At 38.1% G+C, this 23,023-nt stretch overlaps 5 protein-coding genes across 6 annotated transcripts; 1 reads left to right on the forward strand and 4 right to left on the reverse strand.

The window, feature by feature from the left end:
* Positions 1-1,371: 1,371 nt before the first annotated feature.
* Positions 1,372-5,328, reverse strand: pop7 (POP7 homolog, ribonuclease P/MRP subunit). Its single transcript, XM_074698898.1, has 2 exons — positions 5,182-5,328; positions 1,372-2,467 (listed from the first exon to the last, which is right to left on the reverse strand). Exon 2 carries the CDS (start codon positions 2,427-2,429, stop codon positions 1,971-1,973), a length of 459 nt encoding a protein of 152 aa, XP_074554999.1. The 5' UTR covers positions 2,430-2,467; positions 5,182-5,328; the 3' UTR covers positions 1,372-1,970.
* Positions 5,329-5,332: 4 nt separating this feature from the next.
* Positions 5,333-6,594, forward strand: ufsp1 (UFM1-specific peptidase 1). Its single transcript, XM_074698897.1, has one exon. The coding sequence runs from the start codon at positions 5,481-5,483 to the stop codon at positions 6,228-6,230; it is 750 nt and encodes a 249-aa protein (XP_074554998.1). The 5' UTR covers positions 5,333-5,480; the 3' UTR covers positions 6,231-6,594.
* Positions 6,595-8,356: 1,762 nt separating this feature from the next.
* Positions 8,357-12,329, reverse strand: LOC141784452 (endonuclease domain-containing 1 protein-like). The gene is made up of 2 exons (XM_074662292.1): positions 12,006-12,329; positions 8,357-8,938 (listed from the first exon to the last, which is right to left on the reverse strand). The coding sequence occupies exons 1-2, from the start codon at positions 12,327-12,329 to the stop codon at positions 8,357-8,359; spliced, it is 906 nt and encodes a 301-aa protein (XP_074518393.1).
* A 2,695-nt stretch (positions 12,330-15,024) lies between these two features.
* On the reverse strand, positions 15,025-16,001 carry LOC141784453 (endonuclease domain-containing 1 protein-like). Its single transcript, XM_074662293.1, has 2 exons — positions 15,708-16,001; positions 15,025-15,615 (listed from the first exon to the last, which is right to left on the reverse strand). Exons 1-2 carry the CDS (start codon positions 15,999-16,001, stop codon positions 15,025-15,027), a joined length of 885 nt encoding a protein of 294 aa, XP_074518394.1.
* An 845-nt stretch (positions 16,002-16,846) lies between these two features.
* LOC141811075 (endonuclease domain-containing 1 protein-like) lies at positions 16,847-22,913 on the reverse strand. 2 transcript variants are annotated; one of them, XM_074698966.1, is made up of 4 exons: positions 22,774-22,913; positions 19,612-19,791; positions 19,099-19,129; positions 18,327-18,461 (listed from the first exon to the last, which is right to left on the reverse strand). In XM_074698966.1, exons 1-4 carry the CDS (start codon positions 22,798-22,800, stop codon positions 18,445-18,447), a joined length of 255 nt encoding a protein of 84 aa, XP_074555067.1. In that variant the 5' UTR covers positions 22,801-22,913; the 3' UTR covers positions 18,327-18,444. The 2 variants fall into 2 exon arrangements, with proteins under 2 accessions (XP_074555066.1, XP_074555067.1); XM_074698965.1 differs by lacking the exon at positions 19,099-19,129 and having other exon boundaries at positions 16,847-18,461.
* Between the last annotated feature and the right edge of the window lie 110 nt (positions 22,914-23,023).

Here is a 23,023-nt window from a genome sequence, read left to right on the forward strand (position 1 = left end):
CCACTAAATATTTTGATTCTTAGCTGTGGATATGAGACCCTGATGCACATTTAGATACCACGCGGGGACGGTGTGTCTGCGCTCCATAGCATGGACCAGGTGTCTGTCAATGGTCCACTGCACTGGCTGGCTGGCTGTCTGTCTGTGCTGCACAGCATTGGCTGCCTGGCTGACTGGCTGTGTTCCACAGCAAAGGCTGTTTGTCTTGTGTTCCACAGCAGTGCGGGCTCCAATTAAAATACTGTCTTAATAATGGTAATTTAAATATAACTGAAGACAAAACCCAGTTTGTCATTTCTGATCATAATTTTAGCCCATTAACTCATCTCATTTATTAACATATTAAACATCAAAAATGCTTAAAGGTATACACTGCTGTCCGTGCCACAGGGCACAGACAGTGGCATCAAGCAAACGTAGTAGCCAGCTATATGTAGTGCTATCGGCAGCGGCATATCTGTGGGCTAACATGACAACAAGTAAACACTGTCAGTTTGTTTGTAGTTTAGTATCTGCCTATGACACAGCTGACAGCCTGGTGCTCTGAGGCATGTCTGTAATGTGTAATGTTAGTGAATCCTTGTTATGACCTGCCAGTCATCTACCAATCAGAGCTAACGTAACCTCACTCTTCATTTTATTGATAGACTCTCAAGTTTGAACAGATCACTGCAGAATAACTGCTGACTGTGGGTTGGAATGGACAGTAGTACAACAGATTAGCTTGCACTTTTAGCCTGTTTTTTTTTTTAGCTTTTACTTTGTGTGTTATCCTTTAGCTCATGCTCTATCTCTCTCTCCTGTTTCTCTTTCTTCTGCTCTTCTGTCCTTTTTCTGTCTGACAGTTAGGCTCCAGTGTCCACCATTACTACAAAATTAATCACAGGAATCGTTGTCAGCAGAGAAAAACAAAGGTGCAGTAAATCAGTCTGGTTCTGCTTGACCCGATCAGGAAAGGAGGAAAAAGTATTAAGGAATAACCTTTATTGGCACTGATAATCTCATTTTAAAGTGTGGATTACAATCAGGTATATATCTAGAAGGGACTTTTTCAAGATCACTAAGAAACTCTTCACAGCCCCTTAAAACAGAAAAAAAAACTAACCAATAAAAAAAGAAGACTCTATTTACCCCTTTTTTTGTTGCAAATTTATTGTTTAATATGTTGGAGCTTGTGTTGGAAAACAAAACAAAAGAAAAGAAAGTGCCAATCACATTATAATCAAATTTGGAATATTTAGATTACCTTGTCTGTATTGTGACATGGATTTACACAAGGTGATAGTCGAGTATCATCACACAAGTGTTGGATTTAAGTTAGATGGTTATGTTTCTTTAAATCATCAGTTTTATAGCCTTGAAATTTGTCTATTGCCTTATACCAGGAAAAGCCCTCCAAACGTCTTCAATTTTTCTGTAAAACTAAAAAATTGTGTAATTTTAACACAGCAAAGTTACAGAATATTAAAAACATCACGATACCATTTGTTGGAGTGCACTCCAAAAATCCTATTCCTGTGAAGAAAAGCACTAGCAGTAGTTCACCACAATGAATTTTATTTAGAAGATGTACAACACTGACATCTTGTGGACACTCACATAAATAACATCATCTTGAAACATAAACTCCAAATGTCTCTACATGGCAAGTTTGTATTTTTACACCCACTCATTGAGCTTTTGACACTTGTAAACCGAAAGAAATATGAGTAACTGTATTTTGCACAGCTTTATCAATAAATACCAAAATGTTCTCACATTTCAACTTCTCTGCAAGAAAGGCAAACTAAGAGGAGTTTCAGGGTACAACTGATAGAACACATAAAAAAAGCACATTGAACTGTATTTTCAGATAACTTAGGTTGTTCCAGCAGGGAAAATCCACATAGCGTGATAAATCAACAGTCAATATGAATTTCTGCGATGTAGTCATTACAGGTTTCTACTCACGAAGTCCACTACCTGTGGAATCACCCCTGAGGGTCAGGATAAAAGACCTTGATGTGAATGGCAGAGTTGTTGCGAGTACGAGTCATTGGTTCTGCAGCCTCATCTGGATCATCAGGCTCCAGGTCATCGACAAGCTCCACTGTGGATGTGTTGGCCGCCAGCTGCAGCACCCCCTGGCTACTGGCCTGTAGCTGAAGGGCAATGTTAATGGCCCTGTTGATGGCAAGGCCCAGGCCATGGACACAGATTTCTCTGTGACCCCCACCTTCCAGGAGCTTCTGACAGCGTGCCAGCTGACCTCGGAAATCAGTCTTCATATTGACATAGACGTCATTCCGTCTCTTAGGGAGTTTTCTGGGGAGGCGCTTTCGAAGCGTGTATTCTACTGGGTCCATCTCTACAGCGGCTGGGGTGGACTCTGTGTGTGACTGGGCTGTCAGAGGATTAGAAGACATTCCTGGATTGTGTGGCTCCGACATGTTTGTCTAGGGGGTGTTTGGTAGGAGAATAGATGGTCCTGAAAGAACAAGTTAAGAACAGAAATCAGAAAATAATTTTCAGAGATTAAACTTTTCCAGAACCATGTGCGTTAACTTCAGGATTTGTGTAATGACCACTCAACCTCTCATTATTGTCTGGTCAATGAAATGATCAACATATTTTCACACTTAACATCCAGCCAGTGGTCTGCATGAGAGTGAGCTAACAGTAAGTCAATACAGCAGTAGAGCAAATCCGACCTAATAAACTCGTCTCTTCTAGTCAACTCAATAAAAGCAACATCAGCAAATAAAGTGTTTATATATATATTCATTAAAGTATACTGCTGTATATTGGATTCTGTGTGAGCTCTGATGATGGCGGTAAGACAGTGGAGGATAAAACTGAGACTCAGGCTGAGTGTTGCCAACTTGGACACTTGGTTGCTACATTTAGTGACTTTTAAGACCTCTCTGGTGACTTTTGTTTTTGTGGGTTTTTTTTGTTTGTTTTTTAAAGTGGCTAGCAACTAATCAAGTATTTGGTATCTGTACTCAAAGGCACCAATTTTTGGTACCGTGTGTGTTTATGTGGTATTAAATGTTGATTTGGTTATTAATAAAATCTCAAATGTTTTCAATGTAACACATTTATTTCTCAATATATAAACTTGCAATGCTGTGTTCATGTCAAGCATGGAAAATTACCTACTCTTCCTCTCCCTCACAGTCACAAGGATGCATTTAGGTACCTAAACAAAGAACTGTTTGATTTTACGTGAATTGATACTCTGTATCTCAGACAGAATTTGGTCGATACCAATAACAGTACATAATTCAGTGCCCATCTCTTGCTGTGAGCCCCTCCCCTATCCAAAACACCGACAAGTCCACCTCATTCAGTCTCCTCCTGCTTCAGCAAGTGTGTGTCTTATGGGTCACTTTTGCCAATCCAATGAATAGCTAAAGGAGGAGGGTATAAGTGGGTATAAGAGGGAGGCACTCCTCCCTCTTACAGAGTCCATGACAATTAGGGATGCACAATATTATCGGCACAATATCGGTATCTGCAGATAAAAGCTTAAAAACACGTTTATCGGTATCGGCAGATATGAAAAGTTCTGCCTATAAGCACAGCCGATAAGGTGCTTTTCAGTTAGGATTATTATTATTATTTTCCATCTGAAAAATAAGCTCCTTAAATAAAATGTAGCACTTCATTTATTTGCACTGCAGAGCTCTGTGTCTGTCACCAGGTTGTTACAGTAGCTCTAAAATAAACAAATGCAACTTGGTTATGTTTAAAAATGCATTGTACATTTAAAGTTCATGTGATCTAAAGAAATTATTTTTCTGTATTTCAATACTGAATGTCTTGAGTTTGAAAAAATAATATATTTCTTATTTATGGTAAAATCAAATGTTTTTTTGTCTTGTTTTATGTGTGTCTCTTAAACAAATAAGACCGTCACAATTAGAGTAACATATAAATTCCAGTACAGGATAGACTTAGCTTTCTTTACAGTGAAAAAAACAAACAAACTTGTGATTATCGGTATCAGTATCGGTATCGGCCAAAAGGGGTTTCGATATATCAGCATATCGGATATCGGCAAAAATCCAATATCGTGCATCCCTAATGACAATCTTATGCAAATGGTTTATAATGCAAATGAGGCGAGGGCATTATTTAGCAACTTTTAATGATTTCTGGAACAGCCAATAGTGACTTTCCTTATTGAGGAGCTGGCATGTTGAAACTAAAAATGTCTCATCCAGCTTTAATGATGTTTAAAATGGGAAACAGCCCATACTTTCAGGTTTTACAGGACTACACATGACATTGATTAGTTTTCTGTGGCATTAAAAACTACAACAATGTACAGCAAACAAAACTGTAAGATCTGCACCATGGATTTTGTTAATCATTCACCCTTATTGTACTTCAAAGATACATACATTAAGAAGTTCAGAAGCACCTTCTTATTCAATTATATTTATTTTTATGTTCATTATTTTTTACACTGTCAACTCATACTGGAGAAATCAAAACTATGAAATAAGACACACAAAACTATGTGGTAAGCAAATACACATCCAAACATAAAAAAATATATATTTTATACTGCCGTTTCTTCGTAGTAAAAATTAGCCACCTTTTGCCTGGATTATAGCAAACTCTTGGCATTCTTTCATCAACTGCAGGGGGAGTCCCCAACGAAGCTGTCATCAAAGTAAAAGAATAAAATACTTTATAGAACTTAAAATACAAAAACACATTTTATATTTCGCCACATTTTATCACATATTTCCAAATTTGTTCTTTCGTAGTCCAGGTGTCTCCAGTTTCATTTACAGTGTAGAAAATACTAAAAGATGAAGAAAACAAAACATTGAATGAGGTGGTGAGTCCAACCCTTGACTGGCACTGTATGTAGAGACAGCTTTCTATCTTTCCCTGAAATATTTCTTTTTTTTTTTATTTGACTAATTTTAGCAAGAAATATCAATTGCTTCATATTTCTCACAAACGATCAAGTCTTTATTTTGGGCTGTGCTGTACTAGCCATGACTCCAGTGTTTGGAAAACAGCCCGTGTGGGCATGTGTACAGAGGTAGCCTTCGCCGAGCTACACACAGCATTAGCTAGCATTAGCTAGATAACGTCTACCTGAGCAAGACGTTAGCAAACGTTAGTTCGGTAACAGCGAACATAACTCAAGTGCTTATTCTTTAAAACACGCATACTTACCTCTAGTGATTAATCTTCAAATTCCTTTTTACATCGCAAACATCAGAGGTTCATGCAATCTCCAAGGGATAAATTCCTTTTCGTGCCGTTTATTCCGTTTCACCCGGAAGAAGAAAAACGTGAGGAAATTATATATAGGGGGCGGAACTCTGAACGGGGTCAGTGACCCGAACGGACGGATATTGCTGTGGCACCGTGCTGCTGTCGGTAGAATATTCCGTGTTGTTACAGGCGAATTGGCAAACACTGCGTAAGTGTTATGAACAGGTCACATCCCCACACGGAGTAAGCAGAGAAACATGAACACGAAGGCTGCAGCTGAGGAGGACTGTACTGAGATTGACTGGGGCGGGAGTGGAGCCGGCCAGGGGGTGACAAAGAGGAAAAACTTTGAGACATTACTGAAGACTGTACACACTGGTCTTCCGGATCCACTCTCAAACACAGTGACATCTTCTCTAATAAGAGGGCACTATCTGTACTTCCATTATGGCTGTGATGGACAGGATGACAGGGGCTGGGGATGTGGCTACCGGACTACACAAACCATAGCTTCCTGGTTCTGCTGTAACTGGTCCCAACTTAAAGACAAACCAAGGACCCCTCCAAGCCTCCCTGAAATTCAGCAAGCCCTGGTCAACATGGGGGACAAGCCAGGCTCATTTGCACACTCCAGGGACTGGATCGGTACGTTTGAAGCAGCCCTGGTTCTGGACTATTTCTATGATGTCCCCTGTAAGCTGGTTCATGTAAGAGGTGGTGGTGTGGAGCTGGAGCAGGTTGCAGTGAAAGAGCTCCATCAGCACTTTCTAAAGCATGGGTCCCCAGTCATGATGGGAGGGGACAAAGACAACTCTTCTAAGGGGATATTAGGGGTGTGTTCTGGGGACAAGGGGAGTTACTTGCTCATCTTGGACCCTCACTACTATGGATGTAACCTTGAGAAGGTGGAGCTACAGAGGCAGGGGTGGGTGGCATGGAGGAAGGTGTCATCTCTGGATCACTCATCATTTTATAACCTGTGTTTGCCACAGACTGTCAAAAACTAAACACAGACTAAGATGTCCAATTCTGGATTCAAAATTAAAGGTGTTGAAAATTTTACGTCTTCAAAAATAAACATGTTATCTAGGAAGAGCATATTTAAGTGTCATTATAGAAGAGTGATCCCACAATAAGTGGTACATCTCAAGCAATGACCAATTTTACAGTGGGTCATTTGGCTGATATTTCACTTTAATTTAATACAGAAAGTGAACAGGTTCCATCATTTACTTAGCAAAAGTGCAAATCATGTGTTGGAAATTGCAGTTTTTGTTCTGTATGATTCCTCAAATGCGTTTGCGCTTCAAAATTAACACTAGATTACATGTTTGCATGTATTATTTGCAGCATTATTTGTTGACAATAATCATTAAAACATGACAAAGCTGTTTTAAAATATTTAAATGAATAATTAAAATAAAAGAAATCACTTTGTGTGTGACTGAAAAATCTGTGCCAATTGTGTTACCCATTGAAAAAATCAGCAATGGTTTGCTCCAAAGTCACATTTGCAATTTCTTTGTACTTGTTGCAATGACAAATAAAGTTCTATTCTATTCTATTCTATTCTATTCTATTCTATTCTATTCTATTCTATACATGACTTAAATCAGTTGAGGTCACATCCTTTTGAAAAAAGCGTTGCACTTTTTAACTCCTCATATATACTATAATACTATTGAACTGAAAACAACTTTTCTATTTTATTGTGTTTGAAATAAAGAAAGTCACATGCAGTGTTTCAGACTTACACTACCCTTGAATAGATAAAGTTTTTCAAGTTTGTCACTTAAACTACTGTGTCACCAAACTAAAGGTCCAAAAAAATATTGTGTGAAAGAGGTGGTCAGTTGGTAAAACTGATGAATGTCACTTAGTGTAACCAATAATACTCATAAAACATCTAATATTACACAAAACATGAATATGATTATTATTTTATCAGTCTACTACACTGTAAAAAATAAACTTCAAATGATTTTAAACCAACTGACCCAAGAAAAGAGAGAAAACATTGATGTTTACAGCATCATTAAGTTTAGGAATAAATATTTTTGGATATACTTTGAGATTATATTTATTACACAGTTTATGGGCAACATACATGGGGAGCAGCTCTTTGGCGCCATCTATTGCAGTGGAGGTGTGGAAGCTGTATTGTACTTCTAACTCTCCTAAAACATCAATTTTTATTTTAACAAAAATATTGACATTAAAAGTTGTATTATCAATATTTTATTACAGGTGAAAGTACTGAGACTTATGCCGTATCAGTATTTTTTTACACCTCTAGACATTCCTAGGGAGCGTGGTCTTACATAGAAATGTTGAATAACTCTTAATTCGATATAATATGGATTTATGTTGAAAAAATAGTCACAACTTTTGTCCATAGCACAGTTGACAAAAAATGCACTTTTTTTTGTTATTTAAATATTTAAGAAATCATTAGAGCTTTAGCTGGCCAATTAATGAATTAAGTAGATATCAGATTACAACACTTAGTACAACATTTAGTACACATGTATGTATAATTTGGAAAAAATAGAATCTGAAGCAAAAAAGGCATGTATTTATCTTTATTGTACCTGAAATGTTCCCATAAATATAGGAACACTCAGATGGAGCCCAAGAGTTAACCAGAACATAAAGTCAAAATCAAACAATGATTACCAACATTGAAAGAAACGTTTATTGGAGCCCCAAATTATCTTGATCATACCATTGAAGATAACTCTTAGTTTTCCTTAAAATTTAATTTGTGAAATAAGCTTTACCTAACATTCTGGCCTATGAGTAAAATAGATACCCCCCCCCCCGCTCCCAAAAGACTACTTGTAGACTACTGTACCTATTTGTAGACTTCACCCTTGTGTTTGCCGCATATCAGTATTATCATTGGATACCAGGCAAGTTCTTCTGTTTCAAGATAATTCCCAGAGAAAATGGTTTGTCAAGAAAAAAGCTAAATGTTGATTGATATTTAAAACAGACTGTAATCAATTACCCATGTTTTTTATTCATTATCCATGGCTTATGTTTATCCATGACATTGTCATAATTAAAGTTACAAGAACCCAAACCTGAAGCAGTGTTAACGCAGTTTAAATGTTAATCGAAGTCAACCTTTTCAGTTGTCAGGGACACAATCGTTGTAGAAAATCTGAAAATTCTTATCCACATTCATCCGCCCTTTGAGAAATTTCTCCAGGTTCTTGAGGGGAACCTCTACCATGTGATTGTTGACTCTGTCATTCAGCCCATAAGCTCCAAACACAGGGAACTTGTAGCGGACAAAGTACGGTGCATTTTGGTCAAACTCAGTGCAGCAGTAGGCCGACCACATGTACTCTGGAACAGCCACCCTGTCCAGGTTGTTACGACGGATCATGTGCCCAGAGGTGGTGACCCCGGTGACCACAAAGGCTTTCCCGCGGCAGAAGTTGTTGAGACGTTTGCGGATGATGTCCTGGTGCTCTGCCCAGGGACCCATGTTGAACTCCCTGATCTGAGGTACCACATTTGTCAAGCTGTAGGTGGCGGCTTTGTCCACAGGGTCAGCCTGGTGCTCGTCTGGATTGAGCTGGCCACGTTCGTATTGAACCACGTCAGCATAGTCCTCCAGGACTGCTTGGGTATCTTCAAAATTCATATGCATGCTTGCAGACTGGGGAAAGGGCTCCATGTTACTGCTGCTCTTTTCTGATGCCAGCTTTAGAGAGACAGAGGGAGGGGAAAGATTAATATTGTTTGAAATTTATTTGAAAGTTAAAAACTTCTAAAAGATATTTGAGATAAAAAATGTTGATCTTTATTTTGAGAATGAGTATGGAAAAATCTATGCTCATTCCCACATTCAAAATAAAAATGAGAATGGTACAACTACTCACTTGTACAGTCAAGGCAATGGTACTTTAGATACCATTCATTGTAAGGCAAGGCAAGTTTATCTATATAGCACATTTCAAGTGCAATTCAAAGTGCTTTACAGATAGAACAAATTAAAAGAAAACAATTAAAATTAAATTAGATATATAAAAAAACAGATTGAAATTAATAAGATGCAATGAAACAAATTAAGATAAAAAAGATTTCAAGTTTTTTTTTTTTTCAAAGAAAAGTTATTCAAATGATTTGTTAAAATGCTCTAATAAAAGGCAGCTGCAAAAGGTGGGTCTTCAACCTGGATTTATGGGAGCTCAGAGTTTCACAGACCTGATAATTTCTGGCTGTTTGTACCAGATATTTGGAGCATAGGAGCCAAATGCTGCTTCTCCATGTTTGGATCTGGGGACCAAAAGCAGACCTGATCCACATAACCTAATAATTGGGTCATTTTGGACCGCAACGTGACCGCTGTGAGGGAAGGTGTGTTTCTCAATGGATTTGTCGTATAGGGGGGCTAAAAAACAAATTTAGCAGGTGTGTATTTTTTTAAATGGCAGGGAAAATTTTTTTAGAGGCCAAAATCCAAAATGGCTGTCGTGGAAATGATCTTTCTAAAGGCTTTACCTACAATTATGGACAATACATGTTTTCAGACCTTGTTTTTGTTGAAAAATACATATTTCAGGGTTACATTATGATTTGACCTTAATTTAACTTTCAAATTCAAGATGGCTGCCACTTTTGGTGATTTTATTTATTTATTTATTTATTTATTTATTTATTTATTTGGGGGGGGGGGGGGGGGGGTATGCCGCTTTAGGGGGATTTTTTCAGTATTGTCACAGACTCTATAGGGTTATAATGAAAGCTCTGCTCATGATGAATTGAATAATATACAGTAAAAGTTCACAGAATGTTTATATGTAAACAACACTTGTTGATTGCCCATTTCCCATTAAAAAAGGACTATGCAGCTATGACTTTTCAGGTCTATATCACCATTTTTTGGCTATATTAAATTCTTTTGCAGTGTCAGACCAATGGAAATGAATAGATTTGGATCAAAAGATCATTGATATATTTTGGCTCTAATCCATTCAGAGCTTTGTAAACCAACAGGAGTGTTTTGAAGTCTATCCTCTGACAAACAGGAAGCCAGTGTAAAGACCTAACCTTGCAGAGACAGAACCACTGGCAAAGAATCCCTTTATTAGTAGAAATGGGTCGATAAAGATATTGTATACATTAATCATCTCCTCGATGATAACGGCCAGCTGTTTAGTTATAAGCAATTCCTTTAAGTTAAGTCATTTCCTGTTACAAACAAAGAATTTAACTCTGTAGACACCTGTTCCTAAAGGATTGATTTACCTAATAAAGAGCCATTTACAATTCCAAGACTCTCTGAGAATTAAACCTGCATTAATAATAAATGGTATTGATTTTAAAAAAATGATAAGTGTTACATTAAACACATATGCAATGTCTCTGAAAAAAGGGCAAAAGCTTTCTGGAATAACTTTTTTTACTAACATTGATTGGCAGCAGGCTTGGTTATTACCATACACTGTATATAGAGTGGACAGTGTGGCTGTGCCATTTATCATTGTATGGTTTTGAAGCAAAAATTCCCCCGTCACAGGCGCCACCATTGTAGCAGTTTGGAGTCAGATTCTGCGCAGTAGAGACGATGAGGGATTCTGGGAGAATCTGAGTGGAGCTGGGTGACAAAAATAATAATTATATTTTTCTTTCAGGAGTCTAATCACTTCTTGACTTTACCTCCCGACATATTTTACAATCCCCCCCAAAAATACTCGAGAACGGCAGCTGTAAATCATCGTTAAACGTTACGTAAAGCCTTGTTTTTAACCTCATATAACTAATGAAAACGAAACTTTTCAGAAAAAAGACAAGACAGCCAAATAATATCTTCAAATCACCACAACAATTGCACGTGAGAAACATTTCTCCGAGGTGTATTAATTTTTTAAAGTTTGACCACAGCCCATCTGGAATGGCTGGTAAGCCATATTTTTAAACCTATACTGCAGCCAGTCACCAGGGGGAGCAGTTTTTGTGGAGACCTCACTTCGAGCCAAGCACTAAGAAGTATCTTACAATTTACAATAACTGTCATCAACACTTATGGCATAGTTTACATCGGGATATGCTTCCAGTGTTCACTGTTACACTTAAACCAGGACCTGTCATTCTGAGGCCCTGACACGTTTACTGACACACAGATTTATTTTTGAGGGATGAACTAAGGATTTTTAGAGGAAGAGACTGGTGTTTTTCTGTTTGTACAAACTGTTTTGAGAAATGCACTTGCCGTTTTGTAAATGGCGAGAATGATTCAAGAAATGTACTTAAGCAACTGAGAAAAACTGGAAGATCACTTCTCTTTCCTATTCTTATATATTGTTCTTCTTTACTATTTATCTGGCATGAAACAGGATATCTAGAGTGAAATTTCATGCTATCCATGTGTAAACATGCTAGTATGACAATAGAGCTTCTTGAATCTTGCATCTACCATAATAAGCGACCACGACAGAGTATGCTTTTATTGTTATTATGATTGTTAGTATTTGTACTGTCCGTGGATCCAGTTAAGGTTTGATCAGCTACCCCTGGACACCAGGGAGTCAGCCAGGAGTGGGTGAGTTAACTGGTCCACTTGTCCACAGCACTAGCAACTCTGCTTCGCAGGAGTTTGGGGGAAGACTACCTTCATCTTTAAGCGGACACAAGCACAAGAATGGTGTGCTGGAGGGTGGCATTCAACCGGTCAGTGGCTGATCTGAGCAGCAGAAATAACACATCTACTCTTTACATGTAGACATGACAAACATTTGGACTCAGATAAGGCTTAAAAGAAGACTTACCTGGGGCTCGAACATCCAAGGAAAGTCCACCTTTTTCTCCCCGTCTGACTTCTTGAAGGTGTAGGCAGAGTAAATGGGGATGTGCTTGTCAGAGTCATACAGGGTGACATAGCAGGGTTTGTCCTCATACCTTTGACAGATCTTCTTAAAAGAATTGCTGAGGTAGCCTCGAGGTGGAGTGCCCATGTAGAGGGAGTTCTTGCAGCGCTCTGCATGGTTAAAATCCTCTACCACTCCTGCCTGGGCGCCCTGAAGCAACACCAAGCTCAGCATGTTCACAACAGCTGCAAGGACAAAAGCCCTGTTTCTGGATAAAGGTACCATTGCTCCGTCTCCTTTCAGCCCTCTTTAAAGCAGTAACAACTGTAACACAACAACTACTGTCTAACAGGTATGGCCTCTGTCCCAGCTCGTCTCCACTGTGCACAGACTGTTCTGCCATTGCAAAGTCTTTTCCATATATTCAAAATGTCACAAGTACTCACAGCAGTAATTCAGACGTACTGAATGTTATCAACCATGCAGAGCGTTTTTATTACTACGGCCTGCTGATGAATAGACCAGTTGATATTGTGCTATGGAAAAAACACACCTTCCCTTTCAGTACTGGCCTGTAGAGTCAGCCATGACAGTTTGCATTCACATTTGCTTTCTTTATGACTTTTTGTTGAGAGTCTGGTTCTGCCTGAGCCTTTTGACTCACAGAAGAAGGGTTTTTTTAATACCATCATGACCTGATATGGGTTATTCAAGAGTTGGAAAAATTGTATGTCCCGCCCTTCAAATTTTCAATAATATGTGTAGAAGGCACTAAAACGTACAGTTGTTGTGTGGATTTTACTTTTCCTCAGACCAAATCTAAAAAGTTTAGTGGAATGAAATGTTTGCAAATATTCAAATAATACCAAATAAGTCTTGAGTATGGAAGCCCTTAAAGGCCATGATTTTGTAAAATACATTTTCTCCATTTTCTTGGGATAAGGAGTTAATTTCAGTTGTCGTCTTAAGATCTCTACCTATTTTTCTTGCTATCTCAAGAAAATGAAGCTTTTATTGTCGGCTTCCGTCACAATTTAAAAAAAACCTCATCATGAGAAAACAATCTTTTTTATATTGGGATAGCAAGATTATAAATTGTTATCAAGAGATAAAGTGCATTTAAAAGAAGAAAAAACCTTAAAGAAAAATCCATGGCCATTCTCCTCTTCCGTACTTGGGTACCCCCTAAAACGCCATTTTTGTCTTGTCTCACCTTCTAAATAGCCTAACAGAATCTCTAAAATGAACTTGAAATGAAATTTAAATCCTCTCATTTGAACACTTTTTATTGATGTCTCTTGTCATTTTTTAACCACCATAATACTCTCAGAAATACTCATTATCCATGGAACCTGTGTGTGTCCCACAACATGCACGCACCCCTAGTGTCATAACCTTTTTAGCATGGTAGATGAAGAAAAAAATAGTGGACCACATGACGGTCTGATTTAGCCCTTATCCTGTGTTTGAGCCTCTACCTAGTGTTTCGGCCTTTAGCTCATGTTTAAGCCTTAAGCCTGTGTTTTAGCCTTAAGCCTGTAATTTAGCCTTTAGCCTGTGGTTTAGCCTTTAGCTTATGTTTGAGCCTTTAGCTTATGTTTAACCCTTAAGCCTGTGTTTAAGCCTTCAGCTCATGTTTTAGCCTTTAGCCTGTGTTTAAGCCTTTAGCTCGTGCTTTACCTTTTACCTCACAGTTTAGCCTTTAGCTCATGTTTTAGCCTTTAGCCAGTGATTTAGCATTTAGCCTGTGTTTTAGCCCTTAGCTTATGTTTTAGCCTTTAGTCTGTGTTTAAGCTATTACCTTGTGTTTAAGCCTTTAGTTTATGTTTGAGCCTTTTGCTTATGTTCAAGCCTTTAGCTCATGTTTTAGCCTTAAGCCTGTGATTTAGCCTTTAGCCTGTGTTTTAGCCCTTAGCTTATGTCTTAGCCTTCAGTCTGTGTTTTAGCTGTTACCTCATGTTTTAGCCTTCAGCTTATGTTTAAGCCTTTAGCCTGTGTTTGAGCCTTTAGCTCATGTTTTAGCCTTTAGCTAATGTTTAAGCCTTTTGCTTATGTTCAAGCCTTTAGACTGTGTTTTAGCCTATAGCTCGAGCTTTAGCAATTACCTTGTGTTTTAGCCTTTAGCCCAATGTTTTAGCCTTTAGTTTGCATTTTAGCCATTACCTCATGTTTTAGCCTTTAGCCTGTTATTTAGCTTTTAGTCTATGTATTAGCCCTTCGCTCATGTTTTAGCCTTTGCTCTGTGTTTTAGCCTTTAGCTCGCGTTTTAGCTACAGACATCTCCATTCTACTGAACTTCGTCATCAGGCGTGGTGTTGTCATAGAGACTTTGATGTGCCGTAAATCAGTCCAGTCCTGCTCAACTCAATCAGGAAGTGAAGAAGTAGCATTCTGAAATAACCTTTATTGGTGTTGATAATCTCATTTTAACATGTAGATTGGGATCAGGCATATATCTAGAAGGGAGACTTTTGCAAGATCACTTAGAAAATTCTCACAGGGACTTTAAATTTTGCAAAAGCTACCATAGTTAAGTGAGTTTTACTTGGATTAAGTGCTATGCAAGTTAAATAATACGGTGCATGCTTTTGTATAAGCAAACAGCAGGACACACATAAGTATTATGAGAGGTATCAACTGGCACATGCTTTAATTTGTAAAAAACAAACAAACTAAAAACTTTAGAGACGTTTTAATTATTGTTGTAAAAGTTTATTACTTAAAATAAATTAAAAATTACATTACATTTCTCTACAATTTTGTGGAGCTTATATTAGTTATTCTTTCTGTGAAGAGGCTTCAGAAATTAGCAGATATACATTCAACACATACTGACATTTTTAAGCAGGAAAAGACCAACAATTTAAAAAATGAAATAACAAGTGCCTGAATACCATCAAACTTCATATATTAAGGACACAGACACACTGTGAAAAGGGCCCAAAGAAGGTACATAGCTGCTATTTAGGAAAAGACATGCCTATTTGGTTATACCAGGTGCTGGTGGGACACAGTCATTCACGAAGATCTGAAAGTTCTGACCTACAAACGTAGTCTTCTTAAGGAACTCCTTCAGCTGAGGGACAGAAATCTCCAGAACCTCATTGTTTTTCTCATTGAGGCCATAGTGAGCATAAGCTGGGAATTTATAGCGCTCGTCATAGGGTGTATTGTGGTCGTAGGCAACACAGCAGTAAGCAGACCATAAGTATGTTGGCACTGCGACACGGTTCATGTTTTGCCGATGAATCATCTTCCCTGAGGTGGTGATACCTGTGACAATGTAAGCCGTCCCACGACAGTAATTATTCAGCCTTTTACGGATGATGCGCTCCTGTTCATACCAAACCCCATTGTTAAAGTCCGGCACCATGGGCACAACATTAGTCAGGGTGTAGGTAGAGGCCTTGTCATCTAGTTCATCCTGATGCTCATCTGGGTTCAGGGTACCCCGCTCGTAGTGGATAGCGTTTGTATAGTCCTCCAGAACAGCTTGAGCGTCCTCAAACTTCATGTGCATCTGACCACTTGGGAATGGCTGCATCTCATCTGTGTCGGTGATAGTGGAAAGCTGAGTGGGCAGACAAGCAGAGCGATGCAAAGAGGGAATGAAAATGGGACGAGGGAAAGTCACTTCATTCACACCACTCAAATCTACTTTACCTGGGGTTCGTACATCCATGGGACGTCTACACATTCCTCTCCGTCTGAGCGTTTGAAGGTGTAAGCTGAGTAGACAGGTACACGGTCCACAGTGTTGTACAGCGTCACATAGCGTGGCTTCTTGTTGTAGTGCTGACAAATGAACAGGAGGGATTCATGCACCACTCCAGTTGGTGGCGTTCCCATGTAAAGGAATTGTCTGCACTCTGGAGACAGCTCTTTCTCCACCCGTCCTCGAACAGCTGATGTTATAATGTTGACAAAAAGGAAAACTGTCTTCACCCAAAATGCCATAATCACGAGGACCTTGGTGTTACTCTTGCGAGGTGTGAGAGCTTTCAAGGTAAAGCTGGTATTCTCTGTTCACTCCTGCAAACATTTGCATGTGTCTCTGTATCTGTAGCTCTGTAGAGCTCAGTAAAACAGCCATGAGGGTTTAACACTTTACACCTGGCTATCTGTATTCAGTATGCAAAGCATTTCACTCCTTACTCTCCACTGGTTCCACCCTAACGCAACGTGGTCTCGTCTAAACGGAAGGCCAAAACGCAACGAAATGTTTGCGGAATCGACCGTTTTCGGCGTCGTGTAAACGGGGCCTAAGTCACAGGAACAGATGCAACAAACCATTACTGAGAATATTCTTCTTTTTTTCTCTTCAGGAGAGGGAATGATAGTTACCTTATTGATAAAAAACTAAATACAAAAACGTAAAAAAATAAATAAATAAAATGTACGTTTACCGTAAAAAGAAACAAACACTACATCTATACTGAGGAACTATTTGGGAAAGCTTGGGTGGCATCTCTTTTTTGAATAAAGGAAAATACAGAGTTTTATTTAATTAATCTCCTAAAAAAATGACAATGTGTAAAATGTGTCAGCTTGCAATTTTCAAAACCAAGCAGAACAGAGAGGACTCAGAATAATGACTTACAAGCACGGATTGATCAATTGCTTATGAATATAATATATTTTGCTTTCTGTTGTATACATCAACCACAAAGCGCATTTTACCCGCTTTACTATTTTTGCAAACATGAACATGTCTTTCATTGTCAAACAAACCAAGCCAATGTGTTTTAAAACAAGTTATCTTAAAATAAAAAAAAATACAGGAGTGACTCATAAATTAGAAAAAAAGGTAAGACAAAAAAGGAAGTAGTAGACAAATAAACAAAATAAAATCTTTTAACATCCAATAAAATTATCAGTTGAAAAAAAGTCACTGCTGAAGAAACATAGTTCTATAATTACTTTTTACAACTTGCTGTATGAAACACATCTTACATTAGTCCTCAAGAGAGGTAGAGATTACAAATGACAGCATAGGGCCCTAATCTTTTTTAAAACTATCTAAAAAAACTTTTGTACTATACTTAATTTTCTCTACATAGAGGAAGGACATTACGCCTTTCAGACAATAGCTTTTTTGTTCCATCATTTTCTCTATAAATTTGCTTAAAATAGTATTCAGTGTAGACTTTATTTCATATTTTAGTCCTTATTTATAGTTTATTATTATAATCGGTATTTCACTTTATTTATATTTATGATACAAAATTTCAAAATAATTTGAAAAATTTCAAATAAAAAAAAAACCCCACACATTTACAACAGGACCACCCTGACCCCCCACCACCCCCAAGGAAGAAAATAAAAAAAGATCAGTCAAAAACTAAAACAAACAAACAAACAAACAAACAAACAAACAAACAAACAAACGACTCTGTGCAACGGCTCTGGTCAAAAAATAAACAACAAAAAACAAACAAACAAACAGAAAACACCCTTGTACTTCTGTGCCATAGCAACTGAATGCTGGAGACAGCCGAGTGTCCTTGAAGCTTTTAGGGGTCCATTGGCCTGGCTGGTGCCCTATGTGCAGACGCTGCAGTCCCTGTCCCTCTGCATACTTCCTGTCTCTCTTGAGCTGTCTTACTGAAAGCAGGAGAAAGTCCAAAGATGATTCTTATCATTTCTACTGTGATAATAAATACTCCTCAGAGATTCTTTCATTCTCATTACCCTTAAATGTACTTGCAGTTTTATTCTCTCTCTCTTTTTTTTTTTTTTTTTTTAGATTTGCAACAATAACTGCATTTGATCAAACTGCATGTTGGTGACTTTCCATCAAGCTTCACGGGGCAGATCTCTCTTCTTCTTCTTGAAGGTATAATCCGACACACAGCCCTTATAGAAAATTGTCAGGTCACCATCGATGTCCATCTCACTCTTCAGGAAAGTTTCCAAAGTCTTCAGAGGGACCTCCACAACTTTTTGGTCCGTGCGTTCATTTAGTGCATAGCCTCCATAACTAGGAAACATGAACCTCACCTCATACGGAGAGTTATGGTCAAACCGTGGGCAGCAGTACGCCAACCATAAGTATTTGGGGATTGCCAAGCGGTCCCTGTTTGCTTGTTTGATCGCTGCACCAGAAAGGGTGACCCCGGTCACCATGAACGGTTTGCTGTGACAAAAGTTGTTCAGGCGACGGCGAATGATGTCTATATATGGGTTCCAGGTAGTTTCCAGAAAGGTTGTGAATAAAGGGACAACATTAGTCAGAGTATATGTTGAGGATTTGTCATTTGGCTCTAAATGGTGAAGGTCAGGGTTCAGGGGACCACGTATATACTCTATAGCATCTGTGTAGTCCTCCAGCACTGCCTGACTGGCTCCAATCAAAGGAGGGACATCGTCAGTAAGAGGTAAGACTCTCATGTTGCCACTTTCACCGCCAGAAACTAACTGTAACAAGAAGAAACAAAGAGTATGATTCCAGGAATATATTATTATTATTTCTATTGCTAAAACATGAGCTAAAGGCTAATGGTGCCCTTGAGGTCAGAATTTTCAACTGGGAAGTTGGCAGATCCACTCCACCCCCCAGTTTACCATCAAAGATGGCTGCCCCTGGTGTAAACAGTAATTAAGCTCCCGTTATATTCCATTTATTTTGACATTTCTGACTAGTGTTTGTCACAGTAATTCAGGTGTATATGTAGTGTTATTTGATGTGTATTTAGAAAAATATTGCTGTGGTAGCAAGTCTGCCCAACTTGGCAACTGGAATGTTTTTGACGTAGATGTCGTCATTCCCACTCCCCACTTCCCAGTTCTAATGTAAATGGAATGCACCACAAAACACAGGCCAAAAGCTAATGGCTAGTGCATGAGCTAAAGGCTAACACAGGGGCTAAACTTTTTGTGATAATGCTGAATAGTGCTAAATATAGCCAGCTACTGATTGCTGATGGATACATCAGAGCACCGTACTGCTAGTAGCACTACATATAGCCATGTACTGAACTATGGTAACTTTCAACATAAGCTTGTTGGCACATTTCAAACAACAGCACTACATAACTGTTGATAAATAGCTTACCTTGTTGCACAGTATCCAGTAAAAAGTTGTCCTGAACAAAGAAAATTTCTCTTAATCTGATCTCCATTCATTACCAAAACAAACACAAGCTTTGCTAAAAGTCACATCTTCACAACAGTTTGTGTGTGAGACTCTGGGTCAAAAGGTGGTGCTGCAGTCTAGTTTAAACAAATCCTCCTGGTGTAAGTCTAAAAGTTGACTTTTGTTGTAATATAATTCCTCCAACATCTAGCAAAACTAAGACAAGACTCCACTTCATACCATACCTGGAATGATGTAACGTTGGTGATTGTTTTAACCTTACTTGTTTTCTGTTCCTTTTCTTTATTCAGCCATACTATTGGCTGCTTTTTTTTAAATGCAAGAGAAATGTTATGAGATTACGAGAAAAAAAGGGGGATTTCACCATTGTTAGACATCTCGTGTTGCCCTGTTGTTTAAAAAAAAAAAAAGCATCCTCTACGTTAACTCAAATAACAAATAAAGATAGCACATTATAGTTCTTTTCTCTACCTGTGGCTCATACATCCATGGTGTGTCCATCCTCTTCTTCCCATCAGACTTCATAAAGATGTAGGCTGAGTAGATAGGAAGGTGGTGGCTGCTGTCATACAGTGTGGCATAGCGCAGCTTGTCTGCATACTTCTGGCAGATCCTCTTCAGAGAAGTTCCCTTTATTTCTGCCGGTGGCGTCTGCATGTAGAAGAAATGGCTGCAGTCTCTGAAGCTGCTGGAAACACTTGCACTCACCATAGGAGACGTTAGCAGAAGGAAGGACAGGGTGCAAATGCAAAACAGCTGCATCATCACACAAAAGGAGATGGAGAAATTAAATTTGCAAACTTCCTCATCATCTGGGCCTGTCATGGGCCCTCTAATATCCGTACAAACAACTGGATAAAAAATCAAAATGAAGAGTGTTGAGTTTAAAATACTGTTATAGTCCAGTAGTCTAGAGTTACCGACAGTTGGACAAGGGAACTCAGTATGTAAATCAGCAGCAGCAGCTCAGGGAGGATCCACTGGTTGGACAGCTGGGTTATCTTCCCATTGTGCTCATGCATACGTCCTAACTCATCCAGCAATTTCTCTAGTTTTACTCTAGTTTTCACTTTTGCAATAGAATCATTTAAAACAGCTTTTGAAAAAAAGAGAACAAAATATAAGATTTCAGAATAAATCTAAATTTGTGGTAAGGCCAAGGTTCATACCTGAGCAGACCAGAGTTTTTGGAATCACACTGAGTTCCTTGTGCATGTGTAGTTTCTATGCCAAACACAGCAGCAATGTTGGAAGATCTGCCTCCTAAAATCACGTCTCTGTTCTGTAAAGCAGTGATTCCCAACCAGGGGTACGTGTACCCCTAGGGGTACGCGAACGCATGGCAGGGGGCACAGGGAAATATTTAACAGTTTATTTCCAACTTGGACGTACTGAGAAATTTCTGCCAATAAAAAAGGTACATGTGCACGGCAACTAGTTTCCCCAGGGAGACAATATCAATAAAAGCTCAGATGATTGATAAAAAAAGGGAAAGCTGCTATAGTGAGTATCAATATCGTATTGTTATTGTTGCTCCTGATTTTTAAAATTTTAATACCTGTTTAAAGGTGACTTATTCAACAGAGCTCAATTTCTTATTCATGTCTTTAAATGATTAATTAAATTAAGTATTATTATTATTATTATTATTATTATTATTATTAGTAGTAGTAGTAGTAGTAGTAGTAGTAGTAGTAATTAATTAATAAATTATGTTTAAAGATACAGGAGTTATATTAAACAAAAGCAGGTTGATTATTTTAGATGTGTTAATATATCTATATATCTCATTTGTTTAAGGAAACATATTATTCTTTATGTTTAATATGAGTTACAAGACTGTAAAAAAAAATTGCCAGAGAATCAGATTTTCAAAGTAAGGAGACAAAATAAAGATGGTTTTCATTTAATAATAAGTTATGTTACGTTCTCCTTTTGAAGAATCATCAACACTCATGAGAGAAGGGGGACTCATGGTATGAAAAAAAGGCTCAAGGGTACACAAGACAGAAAAGGTTGGGAACCAGTGCTGTAGAGCATGATGTGTAAGTTTAAAAATGACTAATGTGAATTATAGAGCAGGAAATTAGCTAAAACATGACTTAATTAAGTGAAACATTATTCATTCATTTATTTATTTATTTTTTATGTATTTGTTTGATTAGTTTTAAGCAATTTGACTTAACATTACATAGGGGAGATTGGGGCAAGATGTGCCCCAATCTCAAGTGTTGACCTACCCCCTGTATCTGGGCAATAATATTTTTTTTTAGTTGTACGGTCATCAATAATAATAATACTAATAATACTACTACTACTACTACTACTACTACTACTACTACTACTACTAATAATAATAATAATAATAATAATAATAATCATGTTTTATTTATATAGAATTTTTCACAACAAAGTTACAAAGTGCTTCACAGGCAGCTAAAACAACAAAGAAGTTAATGTTCTGGTAAAACCAGGCAGCTAACAAGATTAAACAAAAAGAAAAACATTAATAGAATAACATAAAGATAGTAAGGTAAAAAAAACAAAAAAAAAGATTTAATATAATAGAAAATAACAACTTAAGTAAAATCAGGGAAGACTCTCTGATAAAAATATGTTTTAAGAAGTGACCTAAAAGAGGCTACCAAATCAGCAGACTGGATTTCAGAGTTTCCCAGTGCCTTTCCCAGTGCCTCGGAGTCTCCTTTAGTTTTCAGTCAAGTCACCGGCTCACTTAAAAAACATCTGCCCGAGGACCTCAATGGACTCAAGGGCTTGCATGGTGTTAAAAGATCTGTTTCATGAGCAGCTTCGAAAGCAGTAAAATTTTCAAATAAGTTCTAAAACAAACAGGAAGCCAATGCAAGGATGATAAAATTGGGGTGATGTGCTCACATCTCTTAGTTTTGGTTAAAAGCCTGGCAGCAGAGTTTTGAACTAACAAAAAAGACAAATAATCAAGGCATGAGGATACAAAAGCATGTAAAATCATCTCAGTGTCCTTAAACTTAAGGACACTACTGTTTCGAACTACTTCTTCAGATTAGGGAGTTCAATCTTAGTCCAGTTTCTTGTGATTTGCTTTAATGCTGTTATTCTTAGGATCCAATAAAGGCCCTCTTTTCCCCCCTTTTCTCTGGGATGTGTGTCTTATAAATGGGCTCGTCTTTCTGCGCATCAACTTTACCCAACATCTGTTCAACTTTATTAAAGAAATCTGACCAAAACGTTTGTCAATTTTTGCATGTGAGCAAAATATGCAGCTATCTGCATCATGTTCCCCTCATGACCTCCGGCAGTAGCTAAGCACTGTTTTGTGTGTGCTTAGAAACTCCTGTTGGTTTCTGAAAATACCTTATGCATACTCATACTGGTATAGTGAAAACTTTCTTTGTTGTTAGATAGCGCCATCCTCTGACCATAGGCTGTACTGAACGGGTCTGATCAAACCTCAAACGTTTACAGCCTTGTCTAATAAACGACGCATGCTCAGTACAGTTTTGCCTTCAACATGCCCTGCTGTTCATTCAGTTCACTTTCAAGGGTATTGTTAGTAAATTGCACACATTGTGCTTTTGTGTGTTGATTGTTTTTTGATACAGAATTCTAAACATAAAGACAACTTTGACTTACATTCATTGTCGTGATGAAGTAATGCATGTTGTTGCGTTTCGAATATAGATCTGTATTCACAATGTTCCTCTCCAATAAAGCTGTGCTCGCTTCTCTGTACTGTTTCGCTCACTCGGCAAAAGCTCTGAATTAAAACATGCCGTCGCAAAATGCTGGACACATCGTTATCTAGGCTAGTAAATAGGGGTGTGTTTGCTCCGCTACAACATTGGTTAGCCGCTTGTCAATGTCCAGTCACGTGGTATCACAC

The sequence above is a fragment of the Halichoeres trimaculatus genome, unplaced genomic scaffold (assembly GCF_033239565.1).
Source record: "Halichoeres trimaculatus isolate MK-OKI-2021-1 unplaced genomic scaffold, fHalTri1.1 fHalTri1_scaffold_22, whole genome shotgun sequence".
Lineage (NCBI taxonomy): Eukaryota > Metazoa > Chordata > Actinopteri > Labriformes > Labridae > Halichoeres > Halichoeres trimaculatus.